Genomic DNA, 17,794 nt, shown 5'->3' with positions numbered 1-17,794 from the left:
TACTGATCTTATTCAACTTTATACTGGAGGTCTTAGCCAGGGCTGTAAGACAAGAAAAAGAAATGAAATGCATAACAATTGTAAAGGAAGAAACAAACTGTCATTATTGGCAGGTGATATGATTCTTTACATGGAAAACCCCAAAGAATCTAACAATAAATTACTACAAATAACAACAGTTTAGTAAGAAATGGTTAAAAAGCATAATGAAAGAAGATATCATTGAACTGCAACCAAAAAAGTATAAATACCTAGAAATAAATCCTATCAAAAGATGTACAAGACCATTATGGGGCAAGTCATAAAATTTTATGATCTAAATTGAGTTAGTTAATGACCTAATTAAATTGAGAGAGACAGTGTGCTTATGGATAAAAGGATTCAATATTATAAAGATGTTAACATAGACACAAATTGAACTGTTGATGCAATGCAATTCTAATCCAAATCTTAGAGGGTTTTGTTGGTTGGTTGGTGGCAATTGCCAAGTTGATTCTAAAACACATAAAAGTGCAAATCAGAAATAGTTAAGACATTCCTCAAGAAAAAGAATTACAGCACTTGCCTTGCTGAATAGTAAGATGTTGCAAAGCTGTAATTCTTATGATTGTGTGGACTTAGCATAAGGCTATGGATAAAATGACCAGTGTAGCAGGAGAGAGCGCTCAGAATCAGTCCCAGCACGTATGTCTGAGGTCACACTGGAGACCTGTGGAAAAACAAACAGTGCCATCACTGGGTAATCCATGTGGAAAAAGTGGGTCTACACCATGCAGAAAAAATATTCCAGACAGATTGAGGACTCACGTGTGAAGAACAAAACTTTAAATATTTAAGATGATATGGTAGAATAGATTGCTAATGTGGATCTAGGGAAAGATTTCTTACACAAGACACAAAGAGACTTAACCTACAATACAAAGAGACACAAAGAGACTTAACCGATACTAATACATTTCACTTCATTAAAACAGAAATTAAGACTTCTCTTTATCTGAAAACATAAAGAAATTAAAACACAAATCACAGTCCAGAAATTGGTAGAAGATACAATACATATAGTGAACAATATTCAGAATGTATTAAGAATTCCTACACTTCAATTTTTAAAAAAAAGGCAAGCAACCCAATAGGAAAGAAAGACCAAAGACATAAGCATTAACTCATACAGGCAATAAACACATGGGAAAATATCCTCAACCTTACTAGTATTGGGGAAATCCAACTTAGCAATGAGATATCATTTTATACGCATTGGATTGTCCAAAAAATAAGGCTGACAGTAGTTAAGTATTGGAGAGGACATACATGGATCACCTTACATTGGATCATATAGGATCACCTTACATTGCTGTATGAATGTAAACTGGTTCAACTATCTTGGAAAAACAACTTAGCAACGAGGCATATCCTAACACATTCTCTGACCTAGCAATCCTATTCCTAAGTATATACACCCTAGAAAACCTCAGCAGATAGTTTAGGCATACATACCTATGGATAAACTTGTTAAAGAGTAAGAAAATGAGAGAGAGGGTGGAACATGTCGGTAGGTACAAGATAATGGTAATGGTCTAGCTCTAGTGTTGTAAGTTAGATGACATAAAGAAATACATTTCCTAAATGTTCCTTTTAAATGGAATAACTTAAAATGGGAATTTTGCCAATCTCAAAGATTACTGATTGGGTAATTTGACTTGCAGGGGCCAGTGGCTAATGAAATGCATTTCATTTAGATAAAAACTGAAAAACAGGGGTGCCTGGGTGGCTCAGTGGGTTAAAGCTTCTGCCTTCAGCTCAGGTCATGATCTCAGGGTCCTGGAATCGAGCCCTACATCGGGCTCTCTGCTTAGCAGGGAGCCTGCTTCCTCCTCTCTCTGCCTGCCTCTCTACCTACTTGTGATCTCTGTCTGTCAAATAAATACATAAATAAAATATTTTTAAAAATAAAAATAAAATTAAAAACTGAAAAACTCTTGCACACAAGCTCTTTCTTTACCGGTTAAGAATATGATAAATATGACATTCTGTTTCAAAAACTTTGGGGAAAATAAAAATGTTCTATGGATGATATATTTAACAAAAAATCTGCAAATCCAACACAGATTATCTAAAATAAAAGTGCCAAATAACGTCAGGAAACTATTAAAGACCTTTTATCATTTTCATTCACACACAATGACCTCTTTGGTGTATAAATTATAGACATATTTTTCCAGAATGAGGGCATTATAATGCTTTCCAAGAAACTCTTGTACTTTTTTGCTCAATGTAGAAGATATTCAAATGACAAAAACCTAATTCAAACTTATACTCTTCAGCATAAACATCAGAATGCTGCTAGGAAGCTTTCAGTGAGCATTGATAGTAATGAAAAATAATTCAAAGAAAATGCAGCATGAACTATTGACAAAATTCCTGTTCAGAAGACTTTGTGGGATGTTGCATCTGTATGAAGTCATACTATACAGTACGCAGTAACTAAGACATATTTGGGCTGGCAGGCATCTTGCTTAATAGTCCAACAAACCAAGGATCAGTAGCAGGCCACACTTGGAAAATGTGTGATATGTAAATGAACAAGTACTTGATTTTGTTGTTGTTGTTCTGTTAATTTCACAAGAGAAGAGGTTTTGAAATGCAGTCAAGCTCATCGGCATGTTTCTCCCAAAACTGCAACAGAACATCAAGACCTATTTTCCAGATGGAAAAGCAAACCAAGTGATTTAGAAATTCAACCATCATTGTCTCCTAGGATGAAACTTGCAAACTACTCAGAAGAAGTTTTCAACACCCCAGGTTTTGAGCATCATGGGCAGGCTATGAATAATTGAAGGCAATCATCAGCAGAGTGAAAAAACCTCTCTCCACGATTTTGGAATCCACAGTCAACCTGAATATCCAGAACTATCTGCCAGAGTTTCCAGAACTTGCTGTAACTTCAGATGTCCTTTAATTGAGAGTTAGGTTTTTCTTTTCTTTTTTTTCTTTGAGAGTTAGGATTTTCTAACTTCATAAAAATAAAGAGTAAAAATAGAAAGTGACCTGTTGAGAAACTACATGTTTCATGCTGTCATGATCCTGGATATGCAGCCCATAGCATAAGATTGTTTTTTTGTTTTGTTTTAAGATTTTATTTTATTTATTTGACAGACAGAGATCACAAGTAGGCAGAGAGAGAGGCAGGCAGAGAGAAAGAGAGAGAAGCAGGCTCCCCGCTGACTGGAGAGTCCAATGCAGGGCTCGATCCCAGTACCCTGGGATCATGACCTGAGCCGAAGACAGAGCTTTAACCCACTGAGCCACCCAGGCGCCCCCATAGCATTAGATTGTAAATGAATTTCCTCTCCAAGATATAAAACTATTATTACCATTATGATTATTAATCTTAAATAATTAAATAGTTATTTACAAAATGATGATGGGTCCTTTAAAATTTCACCCAATGTTGCTGTGTCTGCATTAAGTGACCCTTGGAGGCTGAAGATTTGAGGTCCTCTGTTCATACGGTCCGCTGGGCCCCCGCAAGATTCTGAGTCTTTATCATTATCAAGTTATGCTAGACAGCTCCTGTTAAGAGTGAATGTTTTTGGTGGCCTCCACATGGCTTCCTTTCATGCAGGAATTAAAGAGGAATTGGAGAGAGCCAGCGTCTTGTACACTGCCGTCAGCATCCCCACTCAAGGAGCAGACCCTGGAGTCCATAGTCTCTCATGGTTTGTCTCTCACTCTGATTTCTCCCCCTTCATTGTTCCTTTCCTTCTCCTAATGTCTTCCATGCTATTCCTTATGTTCCACAAATAAGTGAAACTGAGGGTTTTTAGAAGGGAGGGGTTGGGGAATGGGTGAGCCTCGTGATGGGTGTTAAGGAGGGCACAGATTGCATGGATCACTGGGTGTTCTATGCAAGCAATGAATTATGGGACACTACATCAAAAACTAATGATGTACTATATGGTGACTAACATAACATAATTAAAAAGAGAGAGAGAGAGAGGGAGCAGCTCCTGGCTTTGCCCTAATCACCACTTCTGCCTCAGTCCCCTATCAGGCAGCACAAGATCCAGGCTGAGAAATGCAGACTTGGACACAGCTCACCATCCTGGAGTTGGAGGGATCTGGGTTGGAGTCCTGCCCCAGCCACTCTCTGGATGTGTGGCTGTAGGGAAGTGACTTTTCCACTCTGAGCCACCATGTTCCCATGGGGAAAGCCCACTTAATTCCTTCATCCTGGCGCGGTGACTGTAAATCATGAATAAGAAAATACATGTGAAAGCGTTTTGACACCGTGATGAGGAACAGACTTGAAGGGTCAACTTCCGTATCTTCCACTGCCCCAAATCTTTCCCATTCTGCTCTTCTCCAGCAGAAGCCAACCATTGCTCGGTGTTAAAAGTGACAGATTATCATGAGGCACGAAGAATGTCAGGGGGAGTCTTGAGGGGAAGGAGATAGTGACTACCTTCTGAGTCAGACTTCGCTTCTGTCCAGCTGTCTTTCTTTCTATTAGCCATTCACCTACCTGTCTAACAAACATCTTTCATGCAACTGAGCTGGCAGCCCGGGATTCCGCGGAGTTACGTGTTACCACAATGTTGTCAACACTTCTCTCAGGTTCTGGAATTTGTGCTGAAACCAAAGCTGCTCTTGAGGGCTGGAGTGCAGATCCTATCTGGCCCCGTGGTTTGGCACAGGGTGGCTTAACTCAGACCTGCAAGCTGAAACACTAAGGGAAACTGAGCCCCAGAAAACCACACTGAGAGTGTCAGAATGCTTGTGGGGGTTGGAAAAACCCAACCCAGCCTAGTTATGGGCTTCTTCCATCCAATCTGACAAAGTCATGTAGACACAGGGCGGGTGCCTCAGCACCCACTGAGGACGTAGACAGACCACGGCCACACGGACCGGGCTTTGTGATCCAGCAAAAGGGATGTCTTCTTCTTCTTCTCCAGAAGAGCCCTGCCAAGTTTAGGAAACAGGCAGGCTTTTCATCCCGGCTCCTCCTAGGTCTCCATGTCTAGACGTTTGCTTGGTGACACCATGGTAACGATGATGCCACAATGGAACATTCTTCCCAAGGTGGCAGAAGGAATCCCTCTGTTGAGCTCTGCTGTGTAAGGTCAGAGTGAGTTCATTTCTCCTTAGGCAGTAGCAGTTCACAGAAGACTCTGAGAGCCATCCAGACAACAAGAAACATCAGTGTCATGAGTGGAACATGGTGACTGAGAACGGCCACTGGGCATTGTTTGAGGCAAGGGTGGGCCCGGTGGTATGGTGGATGGTGAGACACGTGTGGGCTTTGAACTCAGACGCTAGTTCAAATTCCAGCTCCACCACTTGGCAGTTGTGTGACCTTGGACAGGCTTCTCAGTGTCGGAATGTCAGTTTCTGGATCTGTAAAATGGGGACAGTGATACTGTCTACCTCACAGCGTTATTATACACATTAGCTGAGCTAAATGTTGGGCAGTTGCTATGTAGAATTACAAGCTGTCAGTGGTTAGAAGAAATCCCAGCATTAGTGGAGCCCTCCGAGTGCAGGAGGACAGGCAAACCGGGAATGGGCTTGCACTTAACCCTGCTTTTTCTTTCAGCAGCATTTTATGGCTACAGAGTTAAGAAAAGGGTCGAGTTCCATGAGTCAAGAAACAACTCTTTTCTGAGCCCCAACTCTCTGGGAAGCCCGGGGACCCTGGCTGGGTCGAGGAGAAAACTGACAAGCAAGGGCTTCCTCCCCTCCGTGGGCCACCCTTCCAATCCCAAGACTATCAGCGCTGGGCAGCTGGGCCCGGAGCTCTTCACTGCACGGAACCAAGCAATTGGGACGTGACAGGTCTGGTTTCCCACATCTTGGAAGCTTTGTCAGTGGAAAGGAAAGAGGCAGGGCATCTGACGCTGGGGGTTGGGGGTGGAGGGGAAATCGCCGCTTTGGGGAGGAGAGGAAAAGCCTGTGCCTTTGGATGTTGTGTTTTCACAGCTGCCCATGGTGTCCGCTGCAGTTCGCTTTGGGGATGGCAGAGATGCGAGGGATGCTCCTAGTTCTGCTGTACGTCTCGCACTCTTCCGCCAGTGAGTACACGCCTCGCTGTGGGGACTCGAGCTGCTCGTGTCACAGGGCAGGGGGAATGGGCCAGAGAAAGGCCCGGGATGCCCAGAGAGGGACCCAGGGGGAAGCTGACTCACAGGGCTTTGCTTGGATATCAGGCATGGGGGTTGGGAATCAGGCAAAGAAAGGGAACTGGGGTGTGGATATAGGCAACTGGCTTCCCCAGTCTGATGTCAGAGCTGATCCTCCGGCGAGACTGCCATTAGGAAAGTAAGCCTCGGGCTACCGAAAGGCCTGTTCAGAAAGCCCACCCTGCTCTTCCTGGGGCTCATCCCCCAGGCACCATGAGGTAGGGATGTCCTTCCCCCTGCCGGGGTGGGGCCCTGTGGGCAGCTGGTACCCTTGGGAACCACGCCCTCCCTGTGTTTCTACTTCGGTAATATTGTCCCAGTGAAACCTTTTCTCTCTAATCCGAAAGAGTGTATTGCCGAACAGACCCTCAATTGCAGGGCTGGACTCAGGAGCAAGGACGTACCTGGGAGCCTACTGGGGCCTCAGTCTTTCCTTTGACCTCCTGGTTGTCCAGGACTGAGATTCCAGCTAGAAAGGGGCAGGTGGCAAGAGGGGGCACCTGACTCAAGCAAGCTCTGTGGCTCTGGCTGCCACCAGCTGGCTCTGTCCTAACTTCCTGGAGTTCTATGAGAGACATGACAGAGCATCCACTCTCCTCCACCCTACCCCCCACACACCAACACCCCAACATCAAGGGTGAACCCCCTACCTTCCTAGCCTACTCCATTTCCTTTCAGCCCCCAAAAGACCAAGGGATGCCCACAAAACAGAAAGGGCCTCTCCTCCCTCTTAAAAAGCCTCAGGCAAGTGACCCAGGGCAAACATTTCATTTCTGGGTCAGATTTCCTCATTATATCCAAGGGTTTTATAATGTCAAATAAACTAGCCAACTAGAGCTTTCAGAGAGCAATAGTCATCACCCATCTGTTCTTGTTGGGCTGCGTGAGAGTCATAACCTTGTTCACTAGAGACTACCAGTGTCCCATGAATTGAATAACACCGAAAACATAGCCACCAATGATCTGACCCATAGCTGGCTAGTGGTGCCCACCGTGTCACACCTCTCACCCAGGGCCACCAATTTAGAAACAAGTACCAAGTACTTGTGGTCTGGGATTCATAAATAGCAACCAGAGTAGTGGTTTACATTAAAAAAAAAAAAGGAATCATCCCTTTTTGGGATGCCTTGGGTTTAGCATTATCAGTCATGAGGATAGAATTTGCAAAGCACCTTCCCATATCGTCTCCTCATGTGATCTTTGCAACTCCAAGAGATGTGTCACCACACATTTCAAAAGAGGAAACTGAGGCCCAGAAAGGTGAAGTGGCTTGTCCCAGGTCTCACGGCATAGGGGCCAACTGTACCTGGGACTCTGCCTCCAGGGCCCTCCCAAAACACTCGTGGCTCTCAACCCTGAATAGGCATTAGAAACTACCTGGGGAGGCTGTATGAAATACCAGTGCACCAGCCCATCCCCAGGGGCCTGGGAAGTGCTGGGCAGCGCAGGACTGCAACATGCAGCTGAGCTGAGAATCCTTGCAGTCTACTCTGTGTACCGAGGATGAGACAGATACCTCTAGGTCCAGTAAGGAGGCTGGGCTTGGGGACGCTTGGGACAGGAAGAGTGGCATGGGAGGTAGGACACAGGGCGGGGAGGGAGTCAGCAGTCCACAAGAGCAAAACACCCCACGTGTACGCCATCCCATAAGGTGCCTGGGAAGTAGGAGGCTTGGCTCACCCAGTCTGGGGCTTTGTGCTTCAAGGGTCCTTCCTGCTCTGTCACAGCTACACTCTCCATGATTCTATGTATATGGACTTCTTTTTTAAAACAGAGCAATACGGGGACGCCTGGGTGGCTCAGTTGGTTAAGCAGCTGCCTTCGGCTCAGGTCATGATCCCAGCGTCCTGGGATCGAGTCCCACATCGGGCTCCTTGCTCCGCAGGGAGCCTGCTTCTCCCTCTGACTCTGCCTGCCACTCTGTCTGCCTGTGCTCGCTCTCTCTCTCTCTGACAAATAAATAAATAAAAAATCTTAAAAAAAAAAAATACAGAGCAATACGGCATCTTGGGTGAAACCAGGCCTGGCAGGAGGAGAATATTATTTAAAACTTTAGGCAACATTTAACTCTCATTTGAAACAGAATCCAGACTCCCCAAGAGACTGCCCAGTGGGAGGCAACTCATTTGAGGGCTTGAGAAGGCAAAGGCCAAGCTTGCCTGAATAGGCCAGGTACAGTCTCCATCTAGTGGGACCCTTTCGCCCCTTGATGACAAGACTTCAGGAAGTGCTTGATACGGCAAAATGCTCTTATTCATTCACCAGATGATTTACTGAGCACTTACTGTGGGCCAGGTGGGCCAGGTGTATCCCTCTAGGGATATACCGGCAAGTAAAACAGACATGGGGGAGCCACTCATGCCAACTGCTGAGGTAGGGAACAGCAAGGACAAATCTGAGGATATGAAATGTTGGCTGGAACAGGGATGGTGAGGGGTTGAAGGTGTTTGGAGTATGATTCTGGCCCTGTAGCCTATCGGCTGTGTAACTTGGACAGTGCTTACCAGCTCTAGAACCTGATGCTCTCCCCTGCAAATGGAGAATGAGAAAGTCCATCTTCATTCTGCTGGAGGAATTATATGAAGTAGTATATATCAGCAGTGTTCAAACATTTTGGTCTTGGGACCCCTTTATATTCTTAAAAATTATTGAGGACCTCCCCCCCCAAATTTTGGTTATGACGCTGTATATTCCCATCTTTACCATATTAGAAATTAAAAGCTGGGAAAATTGTAAAACAGAAGAACACACAGGTTCACATGTGCTATTAGCCATCAGAGTGATGACATCATGTAGCCTCTGGAAAATTCCCCTGTACACTAGTGATAAAATGAGGGCGAAAAAAACAAATACTGTCTTAGTGTTCTTATGAAAACATTTAAATCATAAAGACCCTGGAAAGGGTCTTGGGTCCCAGAGGTCCCAGACCATGTTGAGAACCACTGATGTATGTAAAAGCTTTCAGATACTGTCTCGAGTGTGCTGCTAAGGGCCCAATGGATGAGAGAGATCATCGGTAGCCTAAGGTTATTTCTAGACTCAAAGATGTCATCAAGCATCTTTTATGGAGAAGAAGACCCACTAGGAAAAGAAACAAGGGGGCAGTGGCAGAGTTAGTGGTGACGGAGATGGAGAGCCAGGAGTGCAGAACCAGCAGGAGAGGGGGTCCTGAGGTCAGATGCAGTGATGGTGTCCACAGGCCACCGACTCCTTGCCCTAACAGTGAGGTCCCCACACACCTTCCCCACAGGTTGTGGCATCCAGAAAGCCAGCGTTATAGAAACTTCCGAGGAGGGTTTGGTCAACGACAAGGAATTCCCGTGGGTGGTGTCACTGCAGGATTCCCAGTACACCCACCTGGCTTTTGGCAGCATCCTTAGTGAGTTCTGGATCATCAGCATCGCATCCATCTTGCAGAACAGGCCAGTACCCCTGCCTTTGGGATTACACAGCCCCCCGGGGGTGGGGGTGGAGGGATCTTTTTCTGTTCAGCTTAGGGAAGCCTGGAGGTGGATTCCTGGTAACAGGACAACAGGGCTTCTTACTGTCTCAGCACTTGCTCGCCAGGACTCTCGGGTTCCTAAAATCACCAGCTGTCAAAGTCATGCTGTCCAATGTGTTGGCTGCCATGGGGACTGCAAGGTGAAATGAAATCCTTCCAGCCTCCAAAGGAAGGATATCCATCCCCATGTTACCACAATCTCAGGCACTGACTCCTGATACTAGAGGTCCTGACTCTAGTCTTGTTAAATGAATTGCTAGGAGCCCGCACCTAAAAATCTTAACCTCAAGCCTTAACAACATGTCTGCCTCAAACATATGCACACAGAGAAAAGACTTGAAGGAAATGAGCGAACGTTTTAGGAGCACTTATCTCCTAAATGCTGAGAATGCATATGATTTCCATTTTATCTTTGAACTTCTCAATTCCTCAAGTTCTGTACAGTAAATATGCATTCTTGTAAACCAGGAAAAAGAAACCTCAAACAGTATTAAGGGAATAATTTTTTTGTAAAACATCTTACTTTTTGACCCCATGATTTCACTTTTGGGAATCAACATTAAGGAAGTAACTTCAGCCACTGGAAAAATTTTATGCACAAAGTTCATAGGATAGTTTGCTACACATAAAACACTGCAAATGTAATGTCCAATTATCATGGATAAATAAATTATAGTTACTCTTTCATAGATATAGCATATAACAAACAGTATATAAATAATATATAATTACATATCTATCTCTCTTTATACTATTTATATGCCTTATAGGTGTATATAAATGTATATATACATACAAAGTATGGGGAGAGAGATTATAATTACTATAATTGGCTAAATAAGTAATAGTGTAAACTCTTAATGAAATATTGTATAGCTGCTGAATTTTTCACACCTATGATTTATATTATTTGAAAACACTTGCCTTTTTTTAAAAATACATGCATTCAAATGAAAATACATATATATAGTATAATGTTCAGGAGGAACCAAAGGGTATACAAGGAAAAGCAGCTCCTTCTTTCCTCTGGCCTTCAGAGACTAACTCCTTCCCTTAAGCCATAGCCTGTCATCAGTTTCTTGAAAACTCTTCCTTAATTAATGTATTTATGGTTATCTATATATCCATAGGTCTATCTGTATTGATTCTTACATCCATTGACAGAGAAAGAATTTTCCTTCCCCCTGTATTAATCTGCTAGAACTGCCATAAGAAAATGCCACAGACAGGGTGGCTTAGACAAGAGAAATTTCTCTCTCACCATTTTGGAGGCCGAAGTCCAAGATCAAATCCAAGATCAGCAGGACTGGTTCCTCTTGAAGATTCTCTTAGGCTTGCAGACCACTGCCTTCTCACTGTGTCCTCACATGGCCTTTCCTCAATGCGAGTACTCCTGGTGTCTCTGTTCCTTCTTACAAGGACAGCAGTCCTATCAGATTAGGGCCCCATACTTAGGAGCCCACTTGATCTTAATTACCTCCTTAAAGGCCCTCTGTCCAAATACAGTCACCTTTGGGGCTAGGACTTCACCTACAAATTTGGCAGGACACAGTCCAATCTATAACAACCTCCATACAGTTGGTAGCACACCAACACAGTGTTACACTCATAGTCCTTTTCATTCTACCGGGAATGTGGAGCCAACTTTTCTTACCATTACATAGAAAGCACCCACATTTATCAGCTGCACAATATTCCAAGATGGATCTACTATAATTGCATAGTCCTCTATGAATGGAAATTGGGGTTGCCTCCGATCTTTAACTGGTACAAAAATGCTGCAGTAGATATACTTGTACATATGTTATTCCACACACATGCAATGTCCTGTAGCATAAATAACCCAGGAGTGGAAAGACTCAGCCAAACAGTAGTAGCCATTGCAAACTAGCCTTCCAGAAAGGTTCTGCTTTCCGTGTTGTGTTTTCATTAGTGCTGTTTCCTATCTGGTCTGTTTCAGTTTTGATTTCTCTTTGCCTTAGAGTTTTATTAAAGACAGAGTTTTTAAATACCCAGGTTGTGGGGTGTTTTCTCTATTTTGTTTTCTGACATTATTGAATTTTGAGTTATACTTCATGGTGAACTGAACTATTTAAGGAATTTGTTGGAGTTGTCCTTGTGGTCTACTATATGTGATCCATGTGAATATTTCCTACAGTTAAAATTCAAATTTCATTCTGTCTTTGGTGTACAATTTAATATATAAAACCAGGGGAGGTAATCTCCTTGATCGTCCTAGGCTGCCAAAGGTAAATGAAAATCTATCACAAACAAGCTTCAGGCTTTTTCTGTTTCCTGAGTGTTCCCTTTGTGAACATTATGTCATGGGCTGCAGATGTTTATGACTATGACATCTTCACTGTAGACTGCAGACTGAATTCTTTCTCATCATTAAGAGCCTCTCTTTGTCTTACTTTGTGCTCTTCTGCTCTGAATTGACGGTCAGAATGAAACTCCTGCTTCTTGCTTTATTTTAGGTGATGTTTTCTGCTTTTGTTGCTTCTTTTCTTTTCACACTATTGCCTTTGTTCTGTTTTGTATGTCTCTTCTGACAAATTTGGGAAGTTTGAGTTTTTGTCTTGGTGTTCATTTTAGAGTTATAATTTCATGGAAGATGACTATATCCTCAGTTTCTTTCTGGACTGTCCTCTTAGACTCTGCTATAGTTCCTTGGGTGATTCCCAAGAGGAGAAAGGGAAAACACCCAGAATGAATTCCATCATTATTAAAATCGGAATTTCTCTGAAGAGTATTTACAGAGTATATAATATGAAAAGATAAGATGTTTATGTTAACATGTTAAGTGCTAAAATCGAGTCAAGTTTACATCTTGGCCGTAACAATGACCGTGTAGAAAAACAAAAAATAAAACCATGGGAAAAGCATGAAAAAAAGATAATCAGCCACAACTTAATGATTATTTTTGGGTGGTAGGACAAATGATGTTCGGATGGAGGATTCCCAAGATGCAATGGGCTCACAAGGGAGGACACAAGCCTCCCTTCTGAACAAGGGTTCAGAAAAGATTTCCTAGGGACTGGGGCCAAAGGGGTCAGTAAAAATTAGCCCAGGAAAAATGAGTTGAATGAGTATTCCAAGCAAAACAAAAACAAAAACCCAGTAAATAGGAAAACAGGGAAGGGTGACTCTTTCATCATGCCTTGGCTTCTCAAGTTTCCCTTGCTCTCTCTCTAGGAAGAACGTCATCGTTATAGTTGGTATAGCTAAGATGGATGCCAAAGTGATTTCTCATGAAGAGTATCCAGTCAACACCATCATCATCCATGAGGATTTTGATAATGAAACCATGACGAATAACATAGCCCTCCTGAAGACAGACACGGCAATAGAGTTCAGCAGCCTGGTCCAGCCCATCTGCTTCCTCGGCAGAAAGCTGCATGTGTCCCCAGTCTTGCGGAATTGCTGGGTGGCAGGATGGAATCCCACGTCCGCAGTTAATGCCTTCCTTCTCCTAGAGGAGGCTGTGTGTGTGCTAGCGGTGGGGGTGACTTGGATGAACCATTCTGGGGCTTATCTGAATAATTCAGGCTGCTCAAGATTCTGGAGTTGGGCTGGAACCCTCATGTAATCAGTCAAGATTTGCAATGCTTGCCTTATCTGTGACCGTTCTTGCATTTGGTCCTTTTTCTTCTAGTCCTACACCAAAATTAGAAGTACATAGGCAGGGAACGACCTGAAGTGAGTGCCAAGTTAGGGAGGGGTTAGGGAATCTTATTCCCTGAACTGATTATCCTCTTGGGTAAGCCATCTTTGTTTCTGTGGGACATGAACAAGGAAATGTATTCTCTGTGGATGTGGAAGAAGGGTGGAATATGTACATTTTCAGATTCAAGTTCAAAGCAAAGGTAGTTTTCAGAAAAACTCAGACACATGTTCTGATTTCTATAAGGAAAAGGAGTTTATCAGAACATTTTCTACTCATTCCCCTCTGGATATGTGAGTTGTAGTTTATTTGACATAGGCAAATGTCTTCTTGTTAATAATTCCTGGCTCTCTGTTGCATGGTCCAGACAGGAAATCACATGACGATGAGTATCCTGAGGAAAATCTCCGTGAAAGACATCGACCTGTGTCCTTTACACAGAATCAAGAAAACAGGATGTGGCAATCACGTAGAGCAGGAAACTGATGCTGTCTGCTTGGTAAGAACATGACGGAGTAAAAGCTGAAGTCTGAGATTAAGCAATGGTCATTTCAAGGAAGCCTTGGGCCTCTCCCTTGTTGCATGGTGAACTCCATGGGAACTGGAAGGGTCTGGCACTGGGGATTCCTAACTGTCTCCCAGCGCTTGGCAGACAGCAAATGCTCCATAAAAATCTACTGAATGGCCTAAACAGGCACCATTTTCAGTGTGACATGATTAAGCATGTCTAAGTCATAGACGTTTTCTCACTGGCTGGAAGTTTGGAAGTGTGAGCTCAAACCATGATATACTTGCAGCGTGTCCACAGGGTGGGGTCCTCGTCTCCAGCTTCTATGGAGCCTAGACTCTGATGCTAGGGGCTCATCAGTTATCGAAGTTTTTTTCTGTAAGAAGCCCTGCCCTCCATCTGCATGCAGGCTGTATAGATGTGCTTCTGCTGCCTCAGCAAAATGGCCGAAATGCACAAGCCCTTGGCCCAGGCTCCCTCACGTCCACACCCAGAGAAGGTGCAGTTTACAGAGGTCACACAGTTAAAAAACGTTAGGGTAAGGATGAAAACATAAGTCCACCAGATTTCCAGGTGCTTTTTCTCCTCTGTAAGTGCTGATCATCCACTCAGGATTCCCTGGTGGGGAAATTTATTTTCCAGATGATCTAGGGAAAGTATTTTAGAGAAAGAGGGGAAAATACCTTTATGCAGACAATTTTTTCTAAAAGTAATTTTATTGCGAATGTTTGAAGGACTGTGTTTCATTAGGCAGTAAGTTTGACCTTCCAAAGTTGGTTCAACATTTATTGAGGGCCTACTGTTTTAAAGATTTTATTTACTTATTTATTTTAGGGAGAGAGTGAGTAAGAGAAAGAGAATACAAGCCAAGGGTGGGGGAGGGGCAGAGGGAGAAGAAGACTCCCCACTGAGCAGGGAGCCTGACTCAGGGATGGATCCCAAGACTCTGTCTGTGATCTTAACACTTAACACTTAACCCACTGAGCCACTGTGGTGCCCCGAGTGCCTACTTTGTACTGGACTCTCTACCAGGTGGAAGACTAACAACTTTTTAAAGTAGATAATGTGTTACCATACAGTAGAAAATATAGCTATTTATCAAAATCCTGCTATCAGCCATTCCATCAATCCAGCACCTTATTTCCTTAAATCTAAGATCCTAAGTTGTAGAATACACCATTTTTTCTATGGAACATCAAGTGAGAAAATGCTGCCAGTTGAACTCTGATATCAACCAATTAAGAGACACATTTCATTCCAAAGATGCTAATTTTTCAAGAGCATCTTAGATTCAATGGAATATGGTAAGCTGCTCATACTCTAAATGATTACCTCTTTAAATCTATCTGCAAATAGATTGGTTTTTACCTGTTGGTTTTTAACTGGAGCACACCTGCAGTCAGTCCTTTGCTTTTGAACTGTGCTTGCAAATTGGCTCAGACAAACAGTGACTTGTCTACCTAGGATCCTTTCCTCTCAGAAACGTGTTCTAGCGTCCAGAGATCCTCAAAGTCATTCAAATATGTAGATGACGGTACAATAAATCACCTAAATCCAGTATCTGCCTAATGGGTGTCCAGAAACCCAGCCCAAAGTGGAATCACTCAGAATTCGCCGCCCCCCGTTTCCCCACAACCGTTAGGGCTTTTGTTCACTGTCAAGGTTGAGGATCACGAAAGGAAAGAGCCCCTCTAAGCCAGGGCGGCTCCCCTGGGAGATGCTCATCAGAGGAGCCCCTGTCCTACTTCTCTCAGCTGCTTGGGCTACAGATTCCGGTTCCATAGATTATGAGGAAGAGAAAAAGCGGTGTATTCCACCCCCACAAGACACGGCAACTTGCAAAACCATGCCACAGCCAGGAAAGTCTACCCCACACTCATTCATCAAACCATTTGTCCTAAATTGTGTTGTTGTTCTTCCTCAAGCTATGAAACCACAGTTTAAGTAAACTGGGGGTGGGACTGGTGACAGGAGGGGAGACCACGCTATGCTTGGCCCGAGAGCCTCTGTGCCCCAGGTAGACATGAGCAGGTGCAGACAGGAGCCAACTCGACAGTACTACCACTGCCAGCCAGAACTCGGGATGAAATCTCTGCCCTCTGCTCCCTGGCAGCACGGGACAGGAAGAACGACGTGTGCTTGCCCTGTCCTCCTACAGAGGCAGCCATGCAGATCAAAGGGGCTGGCTAGCCTTTGAATGACAACCCCTCTTGGGCCAAGATGGACCACCGAGCTGGAATGGGGGTCAGGTATTCCCTGAAGGGGAACCTCGGGGTGGGGCAGGTAAGGTAAATAATACCTAGAAGTTGTCTTGTTGCTATTCCCATATTTCTCAGCTTTTCACAGAGAAGTGATGGCCTTTTCTAGACACCAGGATAATGACAGCTGATTCTTTACTGAGCGCAGACTGTATGCCAGGCATGGTGTTAGGAGTTCTGCCCCTGGTACAAACACTTTAACTCAGAGACCAGTAGGTGACTCACTGGGGTCGTCATGTATGTAAGGGAAGCGTGCCAAGCTCCCACATGCTCCCTTGAAGGGAGATAAGGTCTGTGTGGCGGAGCACTTCATTTGGGAGCATGGGCAGGGCTGAAGAGCAGGGGCGTGGACAGACAGCTGCCCTGGGTGGACAGGCTGTGAACCTCCCTGGCCAGTGCTCCTGGGGGTGTGTGACTCTGACCTCAGCAGGAGTGTGGGATGGAGGGAGCAGCTTAAATGAAGGACAGAAACAAAGCAGAGAGGAGAAGGAAAAATGTAAGCATTCTAGCCAGAAAAGGGGAGGGGGAGGAGTCAACATTTGAGGAATGAGAAACTAAAAGACAGGGAGGATTTAGTCAAAGGGGCATGAAAATGAAATGGGAACCAGAAAGCTAGAGCCAAACTGCAGAAGCCTACAAATAATTTGCATAATAAAAGAAAAAGTCATTGTGTTGGAATTTGTGGTAGTGGCTGCCTAGTTTGGAATTGGTAGCCTATAATTTACCCCATCTCCAGTGAGTACTAGCGTAAAGCATTTCTAGAACAAATAGTAAATTGCAGAAGGATATATATTTTTTTTAAATAAGTTTTTCTAAGACCTGAAGCCTTCTGTCTTTTGTCACAGGGGGACCCAGGAAACCCAATGATGTGCCAGCTCCAGAAACTGAACATGTGGGTGCTGACAGGAATCTTGTCCCACGGTGGTGAGAAATGCCCCGGCCTATTTCTGTACATCAAGGTGGAAGACTATAGCGACTGGATTATGTCCAAGACTAAGAAAACCAGCCGTCCCCTCTCTTCCTTCCACCACTGGGAGGAATCATTTCCTTTCCCCAGCTACTCATCCCATGTCATCATGACGCCGAAAAAACACTCCGGGCTGGGCCAGGGTGAATGGTCCCAAACATACATGCAAGGACATATAAAGGTCACCTCTCACACATTGCCAACATTGCCAACTTTGCCAACATTTCCAGCATTGCCAACAAACAGCTCTAGAAAGAGTCTAGTCATGGGGGAGAAAGGGTTAGGGGAATTAGGCAGGTCTTCTGTTATGGCCGCACAACCCATGTACTATGACTATTACGGGGAGGCTGGGGACAGCGGTGGGTCTACTTCAGGTCAGAACAGGTTACATTGGCCCCAAGAAATTATCTTGTTTTTCTCTGTGCTGGTTTTCTTTTGCAACGGTATCTAGTCTAGGAGCTAACCCTCCCAAGTGAAGAGTAAGCTCGGGATGCTGAGTGCCCGGCAGCCACCACGCCGTTTTGGTGTCTGTCTTTTTGAGTTGGCACACCCAGGCTGCCACGGACAGGCCCACGGCGCATTCTGGGCTGGCTGGCTCCTCTGCCCCACTCCCGCATGCGGGATGGTCACTTTCCTTTGTGCTTGTGAACTAAATGTGGGCTAACAAGTGTCAAACCATTAGAGTGCCCTGTGGTTCTTTCAGTGTTAACGGCTCCAGA

General features: G+C 44.3%; 1 protein-coding gene across 1 annotated transcript; it reads left to right on the top strand.

The window, feature by feature from the left end:
• Positions 1-5,979: 5,979 nt before the first annotated feature.
• Positions 5,980-17,753, top strand: PRSS54 (serine protease 54). Its single transcript, XM_059383996.1, is given in 6 exon segments — positions 5,980-6,018; positions 6,020-6,068; positions 9,427-9,598; positions 12,874-13,132; positions 13,710-13,841; positions 16,954-17,753. Coding segments are annotated over 6 exon segments (1,221 nt in total). The 5' UTR covers positions 5,980-5,982; the 3' UTR covers positions 17,527-17,753.
• The last annotated feature ends 41 nt before the right edge of the window (positions 17,754-17,794 follow it).

This window comes from Mustela nigripes, chromosome 17 (genome assembly GCF_022355385.1).
Source record: "Mustela nigripes isolate SB6536 chromosome 17, MUSNIG.SB6536, whole genome shotgun sequence".
Classification (NCBI taxonomy): domain Eukaryota; kingdom Metazoa; phylum Chordata; class Mammalia; order Carnivora; family Mustelidae; genus Mustela; species Mustela nigripes.
This window is presented reverse-complemented; position numbering and strand designations above follow the sequence as displayed.